Source organism: Mugil cephalus, chromosome 3, assembly GCF_022458985.1.
Source record: "Mugil cephalus isolate CIBA_MC_2020 chromosome 3, CIBA_Mcephalus_1.1, whole genome shotgun sequence".
NCBI classification, from domain to species: domain Eukaryota; kingdom Metazoa; phylum Chordata; class Actinopteri; order Mugiliformes; family Mugilidae; genus Mugil; species Mugil cephalus.
In genome coordinates, this window is record NC_061772.1 from 5,906,735 (window position 1) to 5,927,775 (window position 21,041).

The 21,041-nt window shown below is 41.3% G+C and overlaps 2 protein-coding genes across 3 annotated transcripts in view; one reads left to right on the forward strand and one right to left on the reverse strand.

Moving 5' to 3' along the window:
• Nucleotides 1-237: 237 nt before the first annotated feature.
• adma (adrenomedullin a) lies at nt 238-2,650 on the reverse strand. The gene is made up of 4 exons (XM_047580671.1): nt 2,548-2,650; nt 1,865-1,967; nt 1,634-1,759; nt 238-1,516 (listed from the first exon to the last, which is right to left on the reverse strand). Exons 2-4 carry the CDS (start codon nt 1,957-1,959, stop codon nt 1,219-1,221), a joined length of 519 nt encoding a protein of 172 aa, XP_047436627.1. The 5' UTR covers nt 1,960-1,967; nt 2,548-2,650; the 3' UTR covers nt 238-1,218.
• A 3,378-nt stretch (nt 2,651-6,028) lies between these two features.
• sbf2 (SET binding factor 2) overlaps nt 6,029-21,041 on the forward strand; it is an 87,195-nt gene continuing 72,182 nt past the window's right edge. For both annotated transcript variants that reach the window (XM_047580245.1, XM_047580246.1), the window contains exons 1-2: nt 6,029-6,195; nt 18,466-18,551. In XM_047580245.1, the coding sequence (XP_047436201.1) occupies nt 6,141-6,195; nt 18,466-18,551 (141 nt within the window). In that variant the 5' untranslated portion in view covers nt 6,029-6,140. The remainder of the gene's footprint in view (nt 6,196-18,465; nt 18,552-21,041) is intronic.

Genomic DNA, 21,041 nt, shown 5'->3' on the forward strand with positions numbered 1-21,041 from the left:
AAAAATATGAGCTGAACCTAGCAGGAATGTGCCTGGCACCCTGTCTGTCCCTTTTTTTTAAGGGGGTGGGGGTCATAACTAGGGGAATATAGGGAGAGGACGGGAGGCTTTAATGAGAACCTGTAATCACTTAACAGAGACCAGGTGCTCTGTGTCTTACTGTAGCAATGTGCCCCAGATAATAGAATGCCATTTTTACTTTACAAGAGGCAGAAGTAAAGGATACTGAACAAGGTGTAGATTTGTATGCAAAATGTTTATTGAAATGACATTGGTATTGCTTCAACACAAATAAAATAGACCACATTTAAATCTATAAAATATATAATATACCCATAAAACAGATATCCTATTACCACAGATTTGCAAAACAATAGTGACAAATAGCTACAATGCCCATATATATTTCTTCCTGTACAAAAATAGTTCTATCTGCATAAGTTCTTTAATGTAACCTCTATATAATATTTAAATAAAGAAATTCATATACACATATACCTGCAACAAAAACAAATATAGATTGCACATGGTTTTGTACAAACAAAAAAATTCAAGTATATTTCAATCCATACTGGACTGGCACATATCTCACAGAATCTAAGGCATTTTCCCTTATACAGTGTCCAAAACTTGATTTAAACTGAGAGCTTCAGAGCTCTGCAGCCTATCTTCCTGTATGGCTTTATGATGAAGATGTATTTTCCTGATGATTCATTTGACTTTGTCAAATGCAAAAATGGAAATTGAAAAGTGCAGACAAGTTCAAACAGTTCGATGGTATATGGTGGCATAGTCCTTAGTGGATATAACTTATCAAAGTCCTGGCCTTGAGGAATGAGAGTGTAAAGTCCCAGAATGTTTGAAGAGAGTTCTCTCTTTGAGCCACAGGACGTGTCCACTTTGCCAGGTATTTGCACTCTTCTTTTCCTTTCGCCAAGCAGAAAGCAGCACCTGCAGTTTACTCTACACTGTGCCATCCAGAGTCTGTAAGGCAGTTGCAGCTGTTTGCAAGCTCTACAGTACATCGCTTAGGTGCAAGGCTCAATCTTCAGAGAAACTCAGTTGTAGCCAATCTTTCTCTGACTCAGACCTCACGCCTGGAACAAATGTGCTGGAGAATACTTGGCAGGAGACTGAGGCATTTCGAGAATTTCGAGGACAATAATTCTGTGCTACTCCCTCGCTTTTGTTCCAAAAATTCTCTTGCAAAGTTCATGCTCATGTCCGTCTGAGGAGAGCCTCGAGCCTGTGGACTTGTGAGCCAGTTTTGCTCCACACGGGCCTCAGTCTGCCCTGCTTCAGCCTCAGTGTGACTCTGTGCACCGGGAGAGATCGACGCCTCCTGCCGTATCCATTAGGGCTGAGCTTTTCAGAAGGGGCACTCCCAATTCTCAACTTGTTGGTGAGATGCAGGCGGTATGCCAGGTCGTGGACTGCACAGGTGCCCAGCGAACATCCGTTACCGTACTGGTTGGCTGGGTTTTTAGACCTCTTTGTTCGGACTTTGGTGTCAGTGCTATAGGGCAAGAAGAAAAGACATCAGTCAGATATTCATTCCTGAGTTGACAGTAGCTAAGTATGTCCTTCATCCATTAACAACACATTGCATTGGATTGCATCATTAGCGTCTTACCTGGAATGTGGCAGCAAGGTATCCCTGATATCTTCTGGTCTGACAAAGTTCTCAGACTCTGCTCTCTTCTCCACCGATACACTGTCAAGATCCCGCCTCAGTCTGCTCCCTAGCCATATGCTTAGTCTGCGAAAGGAAGAAAAACAGTCTGTTAGTCTTTGCCAGCTAATTCAGCAGACAGGTATCTGCTGTCACAGTCTTAATAGACTATCGCACCATCAGTCCCCTCACCTTTTTTTCAACTCGGGATTCACTTCAAGCTCCACACAGTGTGCTACTGTTGCCAGTAGACAGCAATAGAGGAAGGACTGGAAGATCAATTTCATCTTGACTCCTGTTGAGAGTAGGGGAAACATTTGATTAGTTATTTGTGCTAAAAATTAATATTTGACAACATACAATTCCTAGAGTTTCTCTGTGGACGTAAAAGTCCTTTGTATAGGTGACAATTTTGCTTGCTTACACAAGAGTCCAAAAGCCAAGTTATTTGCACATATCATTCATTTATTTAAAAAGTTAAGCTAAGGTCAGATTTGTCCTGGTTAAGTAAACCTACAACCATGCTTTGGGCCCCTGGCCAGTAATGTGAAGGACACAGTCTACCCAATAAGGGGTCCAAAATAGGCTCAGCTCACAAGTCAAACAAAAACTAAAATGCTATTCATCTTATTAATAGCAGAAATTACTTGCAACTGAAACAATATGATATGATGTTCTGCCTCTGTTGGATGCTTTACATCTTGTAGGCAGTTTCCTCACCCACGCACACAGCGCTAAACTACTTATATAACTAAACAGATAACCTGTCCCTGTCTCTACACTTTTGTCCTGACCTCAAAAAAGCCAGGATAAATCCATAACCTTAGTGCACAGCAAATGGCAGCAATGTCTTCATGAAAAGAAAGTGCACAAACCTGTTGTTCTCTGACAGTTGTGTTGAATGTTGAAAGCTCCTCTTGTAGTCACAAAAGAGTACTCCACAAGTTTCTTGAAATTGCCACTGGTTCTGTAAGGCAGCTGTGTCACTCTGCTAATAGCTCCTACACACCAGACAGGCAGCCTTTATACGCTTGGTGGGAGGGGCTCATTGAACTGTCAGGCTCTCATCCTCTTCCCCCTCCCCATCCAGTACTGCTGTCCCATGAGGTGCAACAACGCAACACGGTAAAAAGCTCAGGAATGAGGACAAAAAAAAAAAAACTAAAAAATTTAAACATTGAATAGTTTTGGAGATCAAAGGATAAATGCAGCGCTGCCATTGTATCCTGTTTTTGTGATTTGTCATAAGTCATTATACTGACTCATTACACCTCTTTTATTGCTCTGTGAAGGTTCTCAGTGATCCATGTCATGGTATGGTACTCGGATGAGTGGCGAAGCATCTTTTCAAAGCTTTAGAAGTTCAGTTGCCTTTTTAAAACACTTTTACTCCTCAAAACCAAGTTTTAAAGTTTAAGTCATACTATAGAAAAAAACTAGTGGTCATCAGTTATGTTCACAGCAGATTATCTCAGTTGACTGCATTCTATAGGGGACATTAGAAATCTAAAGAAAAGGACTAAACATTCATGCTGTAATATTTGAACTTAAAGGTCAGTTAGGCATAGAATAATGTTTCCAAAGTCAGCTTTTCAGGGCACTCCCTGACTCAGTGAAGTTCCACACGAGCTTGAAAATACACTGGATAATGAATGTGAGATGTGGAAAGAGAAAAGCATTGAGTAACTGATTAAATATAGTAAGTGTGCCCAAGTGTAAACACAGTGTGCTCAATGTATTTGTTTGTACAAGGCAAATATTTGACTCTGGACTTACCGTGGTAACTTACTTAGATATCTGGATGAATGTGACGTGGAATTTTACAATTATCTAAAACTTAATCTAGAGTCGGAAAATGAACTTAAATAACAATCTATGATGTATGAACAATATTGACTGAGACATTTTTCAGATAATCGCACTAATTTGTTGTGGTTACAGGATTCAAGTAATTGGACTTGGCTTTTTGCCTTAGGACCATGAACACAAGAGGGGCTGATAATGGGAGAGCCATCAAGTCTGCCTCCTTGTCTCATGGGATATCCACTATGAGACACAGTAGATGTCTATTTCACATTAAGTTACTCCAACTAGCGTCCCTTCAGAAAATCACATGGTGTCCATGTGCTATTATGTTAAAGCTGAGTAACTGAAAACAACAAAGAAAAAGAGCAAATTCAAATGGATTGTGCATGAGGAGGGCATGGATAATAAACACAAAAGGTTACAGAAAATGGAATCTGAAAAACATCCATTCAGTGTGTTCGTAACTCTTTATTTGCCACCTAATGCTCTATCTAACTGTCCTACAGCCAGTGAAACCCTATGAGTAAATCGTTAGAAAGAAACCACCTTTTTTCGGAAGCAGAGTATGAGTCCAGAAAGATTAAACTCATGTGCCCTCACACTCGCCTTTGAAATGTTGTAAATACCAGAGGGAAAAAAACTATTAGGTTTTATCAGAGAAGAAATTCCATTGGAAATTTTTTCACGAGGCACGGTGTAAATCCATTTTACAATAGTTTCAGTTTGGATTTTTGTTTCAGTTTCAGTAAGGAGGACAGAAATGCGCCCACCGTTCTTCCAAGAAAACATTTTTTGCCGCACTGGATAATTGACATTCCACTGTGACATATCAGCATCCTATAATTCATATCGTTTATTATTACCACAGAACCTTGCCAAGTTTATTTATATCTCCGTGCGACCTCATTTTGCACATGCTGTCATATTTTAAAACACAAAAAAAATATATAAATGGCAAACACATGTGCTGTAAACCAGCAAATGTTTTGTAAGCACTTTGTAATGATAATTGCCTCCAGCAGACAAGTAATCCCCTTACACGAGTTTACAACAAGAGATGGTGCAATCATGACAGCAAAATTCTGCTGTTGCTTTTTGGCTCCATATATAGCAATCGCTTTGCTCTCTGTGAAGCTGTCGTTCTGGGATGACAGACAGTTTTTGTACAATCTTTAACTATACGCATGACGCGTGGCAGGAAACCTGAGCAAAGACTGTCATATCTGTCCGGAAAATGAGGCTGTTGACCCTGTAGGCACAAATTTGAGAGATGATTCATAAACATTGTAATACCATGATGAACTCAGAAATGTTGTGTGGTGGCATTCAGAGTCACATGACCTTCCTAACATGATGATCTACACTCACAACTGGTCCGCAGTGCCTTCATGTGGTGGCTTGGCTTCAGCTACCTCGGTCTTACATTCCTTTTACAAGCAAACAAAAGAAATATGTGGGATATTAGAAAGACATTCAAAACATGGACCAAGACAGTGAGGGGAAAAAAATGGAGGAAATTGCTTGCTGAGTTCCTGCAATTGTTGACAGTGAATGTGGTTTGTGTGTCTTGTCTCACACACGTTAGCTTCAGTGCTGATCCACACATGCTTATACTCTATGACAGCTTTTCCTGTTTTCATAAATATTCATTATTTTGCACTTTCCACAAGCATTTGCCCTGTCCCTCACACTGTATCTCAAATCCCAAGCACAGTCGGCTTCACGGATCAACAAAAATAGTGCCTGTGACAGCAGGGAGTTGTTTGTTCCTAGCTCTTGCCACACAATTTTGAAATTGAAAATTATATTACTCTGTTGGATGCATGTGAATGTGAATGTTTATTTTCTGGCACTTTTGCCCAATAACAGCTGGGATAGGCTCCAGCCTCCTGCAACCCTTTAGAGGATAAGTGGTAATAAATAATAGGTGAATGATGGATTGTTCAGTCACTGGTAATTTAAATATTGCTGGAGTGGGAGCCTGTCCCTAGTGGACAATGGGCAGGAAGCACAGGTCTAAAACAGAGGACAACCAGCCACATGTGTCAATTAACCTTACATTCACGTCACAACCTGCTGAGTCTTAGGATTTTTGTTTTAATGAGACGAATATTCCCTCTTTTCTGTTGATAGACTTGACTGCTGGGATAGTCAACATTGAACTGTTTGGTAAATACGGAAAAAAGATCATCCCAAATCATAAATCGGGATGATCGTACTGAAATAATAGGTAACAGGAGTAACATAGTCTTTTATCATAAAACCACATGGGGATCTTCACCGTGCTACTTATTATAACACAGAATTAATCTGTAAAATGTGCTTTTGTACATTAAGTCGTTTTGTGCTATTTCTGTGAGCGCATCCAGGCAGAAATCACAGCTGTAACACGTTTCCTGCTCGCGTTACCAGCACATTTCCATGAGTTGCAGCAGCATCTCGTTCTGCCCTGCCGTGCTGCCGTCCTTCTCTACAGGGTCCTGTGCTGTGGGGCTCTGCTGGGAAAACAGAGCTGTATTTGTAAACTGAAGGGCCCACGCCCATGGATGTATCCCGCTCGCGCACGCAAGCGCAGTGACACTCCTTCTGTCAAACATGGCTGTGCTTTGGAAGAAGGAAAAATGCTGAATTGTGTTGGTATATCTCGGGAAAAGCAGCAGATATGGCTAGATTGGCTGACTATTTCACTGTCGTGGGATACGATCACGAGAAAGCCGGTAAGTTTGGCGTGGGCTCGCAGATCGAGCTGAGAAGCTGGTGGGTTTGGGTCCAGGCCGTCAGTCAGTGTGTGGTGATGTTGATGCTAGATAGCTTTACGGTTAGCTTAGCCACATTGCTAACAGGCGAGACTGGGACCACTTTCTTTTCTTTCATTAGACATTAGCCTGAATATTATCCGGTGGAATATGTGTTCACACATCAAGCACACGCCTTATGTTAGATCTCCAGTTTTCTCGCGGTGCGTTGCGATATTTCACTTGGATCAATTGAAAGTTTTCGTGGATCCAAAATCTGTCACATCCTGTACGTGTTGATCGTGCTCCTGTCAGGTCCTGTGGGCTTTTATAACTCCCAGCAATTGGGACGCGCTTTAGTACTACTCACATTTGGTCATTTAAGAACAATCCAGGCTCCTCCTTTATCATATTTGTTTGCTGACTCAAACCAGATCAGGATTGGTATTGGTTTCTAGTGTTTGCGTTTTTTTTTTTTTTGTTTGTTGCTTAATGTTCTTGCACTTTGCTCTATTTTCGGTCTATTTTTACCAGCAGAACTTGTCAATGATTTGTTGTCTTGTATTTATTTTTGCCGGAAGAGTGCTGAACTTCTTCATGATGGGCGTAACGTAATACAGCTGTGAGAAAGGCAGTCCTTTTGCTCAGCCGAGCCTCTGCCCTCCTCTCCCTCTCTCCACTGTTGTTCTGTCCTGGGACAGGAAGCTCCTCATGCTTCCATTTACAAGCAGTGCCCCAGGTCCAGCCTCACATTCTTTTCATCCGAGACAGGAAACGGCTTTGCACACATATCTAAGCATTCATGGATAAATTCATGAAAACATTTTGGCACTTCGTGCACGTGAAAGCTCCACACTGGACAAATGCTGCTTTAGAAATAGCAGCAACGCCTGCGATTTATTGCCACACATGCTTTTTGATGATCCGGTAAGGATGCTGTTATATGAGCAGCCTGGAGAAAGCAAATATTCTCCTAATCTTCCGTAAAGGATCAAATTAAAGTTCTTAGTCTCTTTCGGTGGCACCCGTCCAGCGCCATGTGTGTTAAAGAGGGGCCAAGGCAGCTGAATCCTCTTAGTCACCATAGCTCGCGATGCTCAATAGGTAAACAGTGTCTTTCATCAGCTCTGTGCATCCCAGCGCCAACTGACATATGAATATTTCGTCCTCCAGAGACAAAATGTTCCTGGCATCACCAGAGGAGTATGAATGGATTCAAATTCACACAGTCTTACCGGAAACAAAAATACATCAATTTTCTTTTTTTCTCGCACTGACCCCTCCTAATAATGAAGCTGATTGTTGAGAAAGCAAGTGTGAAAATAACAGATTGTGACACTGCTACGTCTCTTTTACATGTTCACATTTCTTCTTAAAAAATGACCCCCTATTCCGTATTGAACTGGAATGTCAACTTTCATTGTGTCGTGCTGGATATTATGGAGCACGTCAGTTTGACTTACTCACACAGCAAAAACTGAAAAAGTATTGAAATTATTCAAAGCAACGGCTTTGCTAAATAAAGTTTGCTTTTTCAAGTGCAGGAGGTCGACTAGATGACCTCCTGCACCTTGCTGGTTAATGCAAGCCAGGAATCCCTTTTTTGGGTTATCACCAGTCCCCCGGTGCTCTGCTGGCTTCTGCTCCCCTCGTGTGACCCACTTTTCATTTCTGGATTTCCCTGAATGGATCAGTTGCAAATAACAGAAGGGATGCAATGCAGTGAGGGATACGCTCGGTCAGAGTTCACCAAAAATCTAGATCAGTCCATGTAAATGCTGAGTGTATTCTTTTAAAACAAGCACGTCGCGATGAAGAAATAAGAACGCACGCGGTATAGTGCAATGTAGTGTGCTTTAAATTAGTGAATCTCTCAAAACTCTTTCAGATTGCATGACCCAGTTTCATTGACTTGCTCAGATTATACTTTCTTTTCTTTCTCTCTTGGGGGCTTATAAAGCCAGGGTGCGTGTCTCCATCGAGAATGTTTGTGATCCTTTAACTGTGGGGCTGGTGGCCTGTATGGAAAAAAGACATATATCTAATGGTCAGTTCATCGTTCTAAGTGAAAATGGGGCACCTTTAACTTTCATAGGTTAACGCTGATGGTTTGCAGGTTCATCGTTTGTCATACAAAGGGAATGTGTCCTGAGAGCTGCAATACTTCACATAAGAAATCTGAGTCACCTTGAGATATTTTTATGTACAATGTTGGAATGTGATAATGCCGGTTTTGATGGATGCAGCGTGTGTGTTTGAAGCTGCACTGTATTCTGTATTCTCTTCACAGTATGCTGCTGCTTCTCTTCACTTGCTGGAGTGTATAGACGGTCCGCTGTGCTGTTTTCCATATTTCGCAGTCCGCAGAGTGAAAAGAAGGAATCTACCCAGCTGCTTTTGTGAAACTCTTTATTAGATGGATATCATCACTCTCTATTGAATCAAACTGTTTTTGGAATGAGTTTCACAGACACCGTGCTCAGTGAATTTATCGTCTGGATTTGTAGGTCTGGGCCCAGAGAATGGCTTACATAATCTAGCACAATTCTGCAAAATAAAAAAAACACCAAAAACAAACTTCCAGTGGAGCAAAATACTTCCATCTGCCGATTGTTTCACTGCATGGTATGCTATGTGTCATAATATGTATACCTGCAGAGGTGCAAATAAGCAAGCTTTCATCATTTGCAGCGGTGCAAAAAGCGGAACGAAGAATGAATCCATACTGAGCCTTTCATGAATTGACTTTCTGTTACAACTTCTCAAAGAGTGTTTGTTTTTTGTGCTGGCTCTTGTCACGCCCACGAGGGAAGTACTTTGGCAATAAAGCACCCTTTTCTTAAACAAAAAATGGCATTTGAACTTCTGAGAGGTTTTTGTTTTTTTCCTGCTATTTTTGCTCACATATTTTATTGTGTTGGAAACAGGAACATGTTGGTGCTTTGGTGGTTTCTCGTAATGGCTGTCTTCCTACATTTGTGCGCTTAACTCGGTCATTAGACTGTCTCTCATTGTAGGCTGTGAAGTGGCGTTCCATGACCGTTCACCCGTTGGGGTTCATAGTTTCTTTTACTAGATCTTTCTATTAGCTTCGAGCACGGCTTGACTCACGATCACAAGGCTTTGGGCTGACTTCTGACCTCAAAAGTTGTCTTGTTATTGTGCCTCTACAATTTAAACTGCACGCTGCAGACCTATCGTTTCCTTTCTCGCAGCATTTTCCGATTGCAGCATACATTTTTCTTTCTCGTAATCTTACAGAATAAGTTTATCGAGTGCTTTAAAAAGCAGTGTTTGTAGACTTACAAACCTTTTTGCTTAAACAAAGTTCAACAAAATATTAACTTCTTAGATCAGTTCAAGATTATATCAGACAGCTGTTTATTTACGCTGATGTGATGGCTGAGAGCCACATTTTAACTTAGTAAGTCCTAAATTTAGCCAAGTAATGCCATGGAGTAAACTCTGTTTGGGAACACTCGCCTCCAACAGCTGGAGATGTTGATTTCCAGATCCTGAAGTGCCGCCATGTGTTGTTTTTTGGTTTTCTAAATCATTAGCTATTCAAGGCAAGTCACGATGTGTAGTCTGTTTTGTTTTATCATTGGTAACATAAACACATGTTTTTGTGTGAAATGGTGGCTGGGTAATGATGCCAAACTGAGCTGTTTGTAATATTTGTGTGCGTGTGCATTTGGGGGCCATGTCAACACTTTGTGCTGTTTTTGCGTGCGTGTCTGTGTCAGGCTGCATCCTGCTGGGAAGGAGTGTCATTGCTATGGGCTGGGGGTGTCTGGTCTGGTCTGGTCTGGTCTGGTCTGGTCTGGTCTAGGCTGGGGGTACATTGAGTGTCAAGTACGCTAACGTCGGTCTCTGCACTTCATACACATGAATACTAAAAATGCTTTTGAGACGTGGCATTGTGTGGGCGAATGCATGTAAGATTAAATAAAGTATCATCAGATAAATGTAATTTATAGTTAACTGTTGACTTTCAATCCAACTTTGCTAAGTAGGACTAATGAACCGAGGCTAGTTCATGGTACGTGCCGTTTTGTCCGTCAGGTTAAATTCAGAACAGGTGAGCGAACGGCGCGCGTGGAGGAGCTGAGGGAGACGGCTCTGAGGAGGAGAGGGAGGGAGAGATGTTTGCAGGAGCAATAGGAAAAACAACGCAAACTCAACAATGTTTGAAACGTGCTGAAATATTCGCGAGTCATTATGAGACCGTGCCGGAGTACATTAGACCCTGGTGGGCCGCCATAATATTTACATTGTATGGGAAACGCTGGTTTTCTGTTTAAGCTGTAGCCTACATTACATTTGGCCGTTGTCTTGAGTTTATCATGTGATTTTTGTGACTTCATATTACCCTGTGGCATCCGCAGCAATGAAGATCTAATTTTATTGAAACATTGTGCACTGTATGAGACTCTCCTTCAATAAATTACCTTAAGATCTTTAAGCTAAAAGCTATAAAGAACAAGGCGTCAGTCACGTTTTGTAATTTTTAAATTAACTTATGGCTTAAACATTAAGTAACCAGGTGCACAACCACGCATTTAGGTTTAGTTGTATTTTAGTCTCTCATACTAGTTCAAAACTGTTCAAAACAGATGCAGCAAGACTGTGCATAACGTGGCCAAACTTATTAAGTCCAAATTATTATCTCCAAAGACAGACATCATGGCAGGAACCCACACTTGTGTGTCTGCAGTTTTTAGTATGTACTGTAGCAGCTTGTAAATGGTTTATTTGGTTAAAAACATCCACTTTCACTTTGTCTTTTTCCACATCTGTCCTCTGACCCTACAATAGCTACGGGGATTTATCAGAAAGAGGAAACTCTCGTACGTTATAAATGTCAGGCCTGGTGTTATTTCAGCACCAACAAGCTGCTCGCGGTTTACAAAGGTTCACCGTTAATGCTGCTAAGGGTAAGGCTGAGTAAGATGGCAGCTGTTTTGCTTCTATTTTACATCTTGGATTTCCAGCCTCCATTGATTGTTTTCTTTTTAACACATTTGGCAGCTTCTAGTTTGGATTCCGAGTTTGTGGTGGGAAGCATCCTGACCACAGTGGAGGAGTTCCTTCCTCTCTGTTGTAGTTTAACACTGATATGTAGGGAAACTCCACTGACTACTGTTACCTCAGTCACAGTCTGTTGATAACATGTTAAACAGCGAGGAGCATTGTGATTGCTGCGGTCATGCAAATTATACTAAAGTTCATGGCAGGAAACGCTTTAGTCATAACATTTAAAAAGTAAATTAACATCTTTGATGGAATAGGTTGACAGGAGGGAGCTGACACAAGAACAAAAATCTGCAAGACATTTGATCATTCCTTTATCTCAGGCACGCTCAACGTTTCCTTCCACTGATGAAACCCTGTCACAATAATATCTATACTTAGTGTCTATATCTAAACTAGTGTTGAACTGAGATGAACTCAGTCTGTATCAAGAAGAAATATATCAACAGATGGAAAAAAGAAGAGTCACCTTTTGGATGACGGAAGCATCTGCCTGAGTGATGACTATGGCATTGTTAGCAGCTTAGATTTTATGAGCATAGTGAAGGAGCAAGTGGTGAAGATATGACTGGTTTGAAGTTGCAGAAAAACCTCTTGAGAATCACACGTCAGTGGAATGTTGAGATTAGCCTCATTTATTGTTTTCAGTGGGATACAAAGCTGCACATCTATCGCTATGAGCGAACAGGAGTGTGAGTAAACCGTGTCCTCTCTGTGTGGAAGGTAATTTCTCTGAAACTCCTCTCCTGTTCGACACGTCTTTCTATCCTCCCCACACTTTGTCCTGGCCGTGACCTTAAGGCAGTCAGTCTCTCTTTACGTATTTGTCCTGCAGCTGTTCTAACCCTTTTGGAGCTGGAACGCTTCCTGAGTCAGATTGCGTCACCCGCTCGCTAATCTCTGATACCCTTTTGCCATGCAAATAACACTCGATCTTATTCCTTTGCATATCGTCCACACAGAAAATCCTGCAACAGTTTCCTGATGATGTCCACCTTTGACACCAAAGTGTTTCCTATGCTTCATCTGTGCGTCTTCAACAATCTGCTCCTATACGTGATTTGTATATGCAAATGTAGATACTCAGCACAGTTTGTCAATTTGCCGCGTGTCTGTTACGCAATTTAACAGTGAATGAGGGACTTGGAGAATGCATCTGCAGAGAAGACAAAATGTATCTGTGATTTTACTGTGATACAGCCGTATTTTCTGATGCACATCTGGATGCAATTCTTGGAACCCGATCACAGAACCGCAGCCCACCAGTCACGTCAGTTCAGTTAATTGTCAGTCGATGTGAAGATACCCCTGATCTCTCAATTGCTGAAATAGCTTGTTATGAAATCAGTTTTTGGCCGGATTTCCTCTTCATATTCAGGTCATGTGAAGGACAGTAAATAAGCGATACCTGTGAACTTGCTCCAGAACAATCCACCTTGGCTGCGTGCATGGCTCAGCCAAAGTCATGGTTAGATGCTGACGTGAATGTTACGTAAACAGTCCACTTGTGGTCTCTCCATACATGGTAAAATGAGTCTTTGGCTGATTGAATCAACAGAAACAGCAGTAAGATAAATCACGGAGATAGATTGAGTTCTTTTTTTTCCTTTTTTTCTCCCATGCAAAGAAACATCTGCTTTAATCAAGACAGACTAACAATCAGTCCTCTGGGGTTTTTCACCTGTTGCTGAGACTGTAATAAAACACGCAACTCGATAATAAATTATTAGATTCGTACAATCTAAATCAGATATATGTGTTTGCATGTGTGTGCTGACTGATGGCTGTGGCTAAACTATGGCTGCAGGAAATAAAAAAACATTAAATTCTTCTCTGCAATTTTGCGTTCATAACAGCTGGTCCCAAAAACAGACAATAGTTATTGTCTTTGAGCTGTGTCGGTTAGCATCTGTCGCTACAATGCGCCACACAAAGGCCAGCAGTCCATCCATTTATCCATCCATCATCCGGTAATGCTCATCCTCCTTAGAGGGTCGTGAGGAGGCTGGAGCCTCTACCGACTGTCATTGTGTGAGAAGTGCAGTACTCTCTGGACAGGTTGCCAGTCTTTCACAGGGCTTGAATGGTTTTCACTACGTGCTTTACGCATAGACAGACGTCGATGCAAACTGGAACTTGACTGGTTGAAGAAGGCATACAACCACGAGGCAGTAATTCTACTTTTAACCATAAAATAAAAGAATATAATATAATATAACAGATTGTATGTTGAAGTCCTCCCTGTGTCTGCGTAGGTTTTCTCCAGGTAAATTAACCGTAGGTGTGTGTGTGAATGGCCGTCTGTCTCCCTGTAATAGACCAGAGACCTGTCCAGGGTGTACCCTGCCTCGTGTCCAGTGACAGCTGGGACAGACTGGGATCGGCTCCAGCCCCTCCTGTATTCACCTAGGATAACTGCATGCAGATGGACAAGAGCATCGAACACTCACGTCTGTGGAGCTGCAGATAATAGCACAGTTTAGAAATAAAATTAGTGCAAAGCACAACCTGTCCTTTGCACTAATGTGACCTAAATAATGTTTAGTTTGATGTCTTTTTTTCATTATATTTTTGCTCTAAGTTTAGACAATGTTTGACATTTGCTTTACATATGTCTATACACAGTTGATACACTTCGATTGTAGAACACAATGTTTTCTCTGTCTCGAATCTTTTGCCCTTTTCTTACACTGAAACAAAGCACCTCATAAAAAGCGTCAGAAAACTCTTCTTAAACACTTGGACTATTTTATATCCGGCTTTTCCCAGTGGTTGTGTTTTTATAAGCTGATTCATGGCACAAATCTTCAGGCATAAGTCGTCATAAGCACATGCTGCGAGTCTTGACTTCTACAAGATTTCAGCATCACGTTCAGTTTACAATACGTCAGAGCACTCGTAATTGTTTTTTTATCTAATATGAAAACACTGATAAATCCCACACCAGTTCACACCACTTTTGAATTTGTGCAAGTTTAGATAAGATCTGTGCGTTCAGCTGTTTCATAAAAAGAGGCCCAGTGTTTGTACTGGCACAACAGCGCTTATTAAAGGCAAGTTAGCTGATTTATTGCCCCCAATAAATGGCGCATGTCCCCAAAGCTAGAACTACACTTAAATATGTGGATGCACATCTTATTTCGACAGACGTTGAGTAGACGGCGATAAGCTGTACCACACACAGGTTTGAGCTGCGATGAGCTGGAAGTGAGCCATGCTTTTAAACACGCACACGCGTGCCGTGAGCTCGGACAGGTTTGGTTCTTGTTGCTTCAGCTGCTTCTGCCAAATAAATAAATAAATAAATACACAAACAAACTGGATTTTGGGCTTCATCCCCCTCATGTCGTGCTAGCGGATGTTCAAATTAGCATGTTCCCTTTCAGGCCTGGGTTCTATTATCCTCCCCGATGGGGGTGCTTTATAGTTATCAGGGGGGTAGTATTTGAAAGCGCGGCTTGTTTTAATACAAGAGTGCAGCCTCATGGAATGTGAGGAATTCTGTCCTTTATTTTCATCCGTGGTTGAAAATTAGAACTCGGAGCACTCACGGCATGTGATTTCAATTAGAGGAGCTGTAAAGACCTGAAGACACGTAACGGTCAGACAGGCTGGTGTTCTGCGAGCACCAGTCTCCACGCTGGGTCTGGACACGCTCTCCTCGCCCGTACAGGTGAACAAAGGCAGAAGTAGAACCAGATCCCGTCGATTAAAATCGCATCCAATAGTGTGCGAAAGCTTCGGAAACTTAAAGGGAGGATGTAATAATATAAAGAGTTTTAGATAATTGCCTCCATGCGGAGTACTGACGAGAAAGACCCAAATCAAATCAGTCCCTTTTCCCTTCAACGTCACCACTTTACCTAGCACGCAGTTTGTCAAAATATGTGGCCGCCAGGTTGTTCCAAGCTCCTAGGAGACCAGTTGGCTTTGGATTCAGGCTGTCTTAGTGTCTCCTGTCTCTTCGTATAATCCCACTGACTCCGTGGTGGTGTTGAAATGAGGTCTCTGTTGGGACCGTACCATATGTTTCAGGACTCCCTGTTCCCTCTGCCTCTTTGTTTCTGTTTGGATCTAAACATCTAAAGTGTATATGCTAACATGTAATCCCCAGTCAAGGCCCCTCCGGCCTCAGAGCCTCATCTTGATTCATTCATTCATTGTGTTCTACAGAGGTCTACATTTCAAGGAGTCGATGACAGCAGGCTTAAGGTGCTCGCTGCCGGAGGACCTCGTGTCATTCTAGTAGCCGTTAATTCTCCTCATCGTTGAAGCACTTCTGCCTCCCTTGTGCATAGTGTCTGACCTCTGGCTAAACTGACAGGAGGGCTTCACGAGCAGTCTGCTGAGTCACGACGCCTGTCTGCGTTGGAAAAATTCATCTGCCAATGCCTTTGACAATATTATAACATCTATCAGGGTAGCTTGTACCACTTTTTGGTGGTGGGAGGGGGGCTTTTACATATGCACCTGGTCTGCTTCTCATAATATGGGACAGGTGCCAACATAGCTACAAACTCTCTAACATATTATGTCTGCCAAAGGAGCAAGTGCTTCTATATCTACATGGAAAAACAGAGATGCACAGTTCTTGCTGGAAGCCTGCACTGCCAGAATCTGCATATTACTATTTTACTTCATCCTCACACTGCTTGATATTGAATATCATCAGTCCAGCACAGTTTGTGTTCAAAGTTGTTTTCAGATTATGTTTAAAGGGCACTTGCAGCATCCTGGTATGGTGGTTTTGATTTCTTTGACCAACATAGCAATTTCCCATGGTTTTAGTGGTAGCCAGTGCTTACATTCTGCTGTTGAATGAAAGTAAATCTTCAATTCTGTTTAGTTGTGCACCAACCGATCACTTGTGTATTGTTAAACTGACAGTCCAAAAAAGCTGACTCCATCTGCACCGTATGTGACAACCAAAGTAAGGCCACATGTATTCAATTTCTGCCTCTTAGCCTCTTGACAGGAGACCATTTTCCCTTGGCTGACAGCATGTTTTAACTGTCGGAGAGTGACTAAGAGTTTAAAATAACTTTAGGATGAAGTCACTGGTTCAGACAATGCATTGTGACAAAGTGCATATTGCGAAACAGACCCTAAGAAGTTGTTTCTGGCATCCGAAGTGAGGGGAATTTTTCCTTAATTAGGAACTATTTCCTTTTTATTAGCCTTCAAGTTTGCTAAATAGGAATGTTTCAGACATATATCAACTACTAACTACATACTCTGTGCATGCTGACATGAGTAACTACATCGAATGTAGGATTCGGAGTTTTGCCAGACTGAGACATATGTGGTCCAGTGGGAAATAGGTGACAGGGTTATTTCACTGGTAAAGCTTTTGATAGTGAAACTTGCAGATCTGTGGCTTAATGTGAAGTTCATACACCTGCTATAGATCAGTGTGCGACTGAGTGTATGGATCTGTATGGTGCTTTTTCAATCTTAAATACTGGCTGCATGACCAAAACACACTTTGTATTAAGCTCTGTGTTGAAAAGTTTCTTTTTTCAGTGCCATTCAATAATGTCTTCATCTCCTAATCATATGTATCTGAAATCATTCACCGTTTATAAAGATGGACGATCCCTATGTTAGGGATGGTAAAAAATATCAATATGGTAATATACTTTTTCTTCTGACAGTTTTAATTTTGGATATCTTAATATCGATTTTAAGACGTATCGTGACACTAGTATTGTGATACGTATTGCATCATGAGGTCCTTGCCAACACCCACGCCCACCCTATGTGATGTCACCTGTAGGATTCCTGAAGTGTTTCTGGAGCTCACTCTGGTGGGTCCGACCTCAACATCTTGACAGTGCCTGAGTCCTCAGGATAAGACAGGGTCTATGATATGCCCACCAACCCACAAGCTGTAAAATAACAGCTTGAGAATTATCTTTGCACATAAAATGTGACGACGTAAAAAGGGGAGAGAATAAGTCCCTTTAAGTACTGAATAAAAAACATTGGTGGATTTATTTCGATCCAAGTCAGCCTTTCATTGGTAGGATCGCTAGGGTCATCCCTCGTCCTTTTAGTAGATTTAAATATATTAGATTTACTGCACGCATGTCTTTATTTCAGTTTAGCCTTTTTCACAGTTCCTCTTTCCAACTGAAAATGAACCAGAATAGATTTCTTAGATTGTTCTCACTTCCTAGTAGAGTGTCTTTTTCAGAAGTAGACCTTGGTGGTCTAGTCATGTTACCTTCCAGTCCAGTGGGTTTTTTTTTTTTTGTTGTTGATAAAGTGAGATCTTTAAATTTACGGTATTGTCGTTTCACCCAGAACTACAGTGATCAATCTACATTTTGTTTTATGAGTCTAATTTGATGTTACAGCTGAATGAATTGTTGCAGATATTTACCACAGCTGCAGGTGCGTTGGCTGGAAAGCATTTGTTCCTTGCATGAGTGGACACAGAACCACTGTACCATTAACAAAATGAAGTTAAAAATCCCACACTTCATGAAAGAAAGACATAGCATCAGTACTGATGTCGGCGCATTGTTATAGTTACCGCTCCCTCTACAGGCAGCTTTTGTAAAAGACGAATGTTCTCAAAGGGGGACATGTTGTATGTGTAATTATGTAATTATTTTATGTCCTTATGGAGTGATGTGTTGGACTAGCTGGTTCCTTTAACAATTGCTGTTGTCTTTTATGAAATTACGCTTGACTGTTCTCTCAAATAAATAGATTTATTTCTGCTGGTGAAACATAATGCAGTCCGTTATAATGGTTAAATTAAAGGGAATATGCTTTTAGTCCACCGCTCCGCTGGGGTAGTTTGACATGTGACATACGTGATGTTGACAGTGGGATGCAGGTGAAATCAATATGAAGACCTTCTTTGCCACTTGATGGATGTTACCTAATGAAGATACCAGGTCAGAACACTGACTACATGAAACATGTTGCCATCACGATAGTATTAATACAAAACTAGGCAAAGAGCTGGAGAGTAAGTGGCTTCAATTTCCAGCCCCACTAATTTTTCCTTGATGGTAAATTCTTTTGTAGCATCTCCTCAGCATGCTGGGTGCTTCGTCCTTGAAACTTTTATATTGGTACTTGAAAAAATCAGTATTAGAATTCATAAAATAATCTCAACCGTCCAGCCCAGCCCTTAATTGTGTACATTAATTGATTAACTGTCCTCTGCCCTGACTAACCCGTCATGTCGTTTTTATTCTACAGGTTCAGGAGAAGGATGTGGAAAGATTATTCAACGATTCCCCAAGAAAGACTGGGAGGGAACCGCCTTTCCTCAGGGAGTGGAGATGGTGAGTGATAACGGCAAAACATGATATGTATTGACTAGGAAGATGAGACTACGTAGTCTGTATGTTGAAGAAACTGATCTCATGTAAGATTCACCCTCTCTCCTCTTCTGGTGTCCTTCTCATACAAATATACTACATGGCTGTTTTGTTTTCTATGAGTTAACTTGTTATGAAACTCTACATATAATTGACAGACTGAGGTTTGCGTGGTTGCATTATTGTGACTGAGACCTTTTCTGGCCAGTGTCACAGTTTCACAGTACAAACTGTTTTCAGTTAATGTGTCTTTTCTAGTTAGAGTGCTGTGTTCCTTACTCGATGTGAAGCAATGTGTTCATTTGCATAACACGAGACACAAGACACATTTGCTGTAGCATTTTTTGTGTCACAAGCTTACAGATTACCTCTTGGGGGATGTTTTCATATTTTAAGAGCAAGCTTTCCCTTTGGAGCTTGTGCAGTAGATAATGGCATTTCCTGTTTCAGTTGGATTCATAACGATGTTTACTCAAGCTTGTTTTAAAGCCTTTCCACTAATTGGGGAACCTCTTTGCTCAAATTCCTTTTACCCTATTATGCCCACCACACTATCTTGTTCTCGTTGCTGCTTGTCCCCAGCTTCGTCATATTACAGGAAAAGCTGTGTCGCCTAGTTTGTCCCCTCCCTTTTCACAGGGTGACTTTCAGGGGTCTGCAGCAGGGGGTCTGTTCTCCTAATATGGACAATGCATTGGATGGACAAATATTTGTTTATTTAGGAAAACTGTCAATCTCATTAGCACTTGACAGCATCAAACTGTGTGGGAGAACATTAGAGTCTGTGTTGTATGTGATTTCGTTAATTTGCTTTGGCTACTGCTGACAAGCTTTTAATGACCAAGCAGAACAGTTTTGGCAGTCGACATGGAGGGAAAACAGTATAAAGACTTGCATCATAAAGTACATGTAAATATTAAGATTTTGCCTCGTGTTTCTGCTCTACTGAAACCAGCGAGTCATGGAAAGCCGGGGGCTGTGTAATGGTTCTTTACATCTTTTACTTCAGACTCAATGAACGTTTGAGCTGTACCAGATCACGAGGTGGATGAAATGTATGACTGGGATGGCAGAATGCTGCCAAAGTTCAGAACATCATTTGACCCAAGAATGAATGTCAATTGTTCTCTTTCCCAGTTAAGACAAAAGCCAGATGTTAGTGGTGTTTTTGTCTTGTGTGAAAGGGGCTTTATGGTGCAAAAAAAAAAAATATATTATTGGAGCAAGCAGGTCCACGTTTAAGTACTTACCCATTACAAGATCCGTCGTAGAAATTTGGATGGGTGCTGCCAAAAGAAATGTTGTGTGTTTTCTATCTGTGAATGTATGTTTTGTGGTAATTGGAGGCCCAAGGTAACAATAAGGATTAGATCATTTAGAAGCCAAACGATGCAGAGCAATAGCAGGTGTAGCTGCCAACAAGTTTCATAATATGGGTCAGATGTCTAAGCCCAGATAAATGCAGAGAGCTAATATAAACATAAAGCATTCTTCACAAACCCATGTTTAGATGAAGTCATTTCTCCACTATGACAGGGTCCTCAGTACACAACACGATATAGTTCACATTGTGTTCTAACTTAGAATAGAGATGATTTGTGGATTAAGAGTTACTAATGACTTATAAACTCTGGGGTTTTATTTTGTAGCTGTAGATGAAATATTTGCCTCTCTGCAAACACGGTCAAAAGGATACTGTTATTCCAAGACTGTGCAGCGGTATTTATAAGGCAGACAAGGACAAGTGAGCCTGTTATTGTGTACGTATCGTGAGTGGGTGGTTTGAATGGCATGCAGGCGTCTTCCTGTGTATCTCACTGACTTTGTTGGTGGCCGTCAAGAATGTCTTTACTGTTTAGAGACGAGCAGTGCGTCTTACGGCAAAGCACTGCACCCTTTAAGGCCCTCAAACGTTAATGGTGACTTGTGAAACCATAAAAAAAAAAAAATGACAGGATAGCCTGTCCAGAAAGCGTGTCAAGACTTTTTGTTTTGCAGAATTGCTTTGACACAGGGTTGAGACCCCTGTTTTCTATTCCGTGACTCTGAGAGATGAATCAGGGTGGCTCCACATCATCCCTCAAGTATCCTGTCATGTCTTCATAGAGTTTAAATATAGAAACACTGCAACAAATTTAGCTAGATGTATCATATTAGTGTTTCCAGATGTCACTGAGGTCCTGCATACCATATTCTGTGGGTGTGTTCAGATTTTTTGTATTCTGTCGCGTTGAAGTGGCCCCTCCGATGCTTTTTCATCATGTGTCAGCCCAGACTGAAATTGAGACATACTGCAATCCCCAGTCTGCAAAGAAAGCACAAGGGATGATGTTTCTCGTTAGTTCTAGTTCAAGCTGAAACAAGTGGATGCGTTCAATGCGAGTCCCTTTTTGAGTTCTTTTTGAATCCCCACATATTTGCTGAAACCTGGTCACACAGTGTAGACTATTGAAT

What these genes read in the sequence shown, in the direction of transcription:
- adma (XM_047580671.1), bottom strand. Translation starts at nt 1,959, where the DNA reads ATGAAATTGATCTTCCAGTCCTTCCTCTATTGCTGTCTACTGGCAACA. An exon ending in AATCCCGAGTTGAAAAAAAG is followed by an intron (nt 1,760 to 1,864) that starts GTGAGGGGACTG and finishes TTCCTTTCGCAG; the next exon opens with ACTAAGCATATGGCTAGGGA. An exon ending in ACCTTGCTGCCACATTCCAG is followed by an intron (nt 1,517 to 1,633) that starts GTAAGACGCTAA and finishes CTTGCCCTATAG; the next exon opens with CACTGACACCAAAGTCCGAA.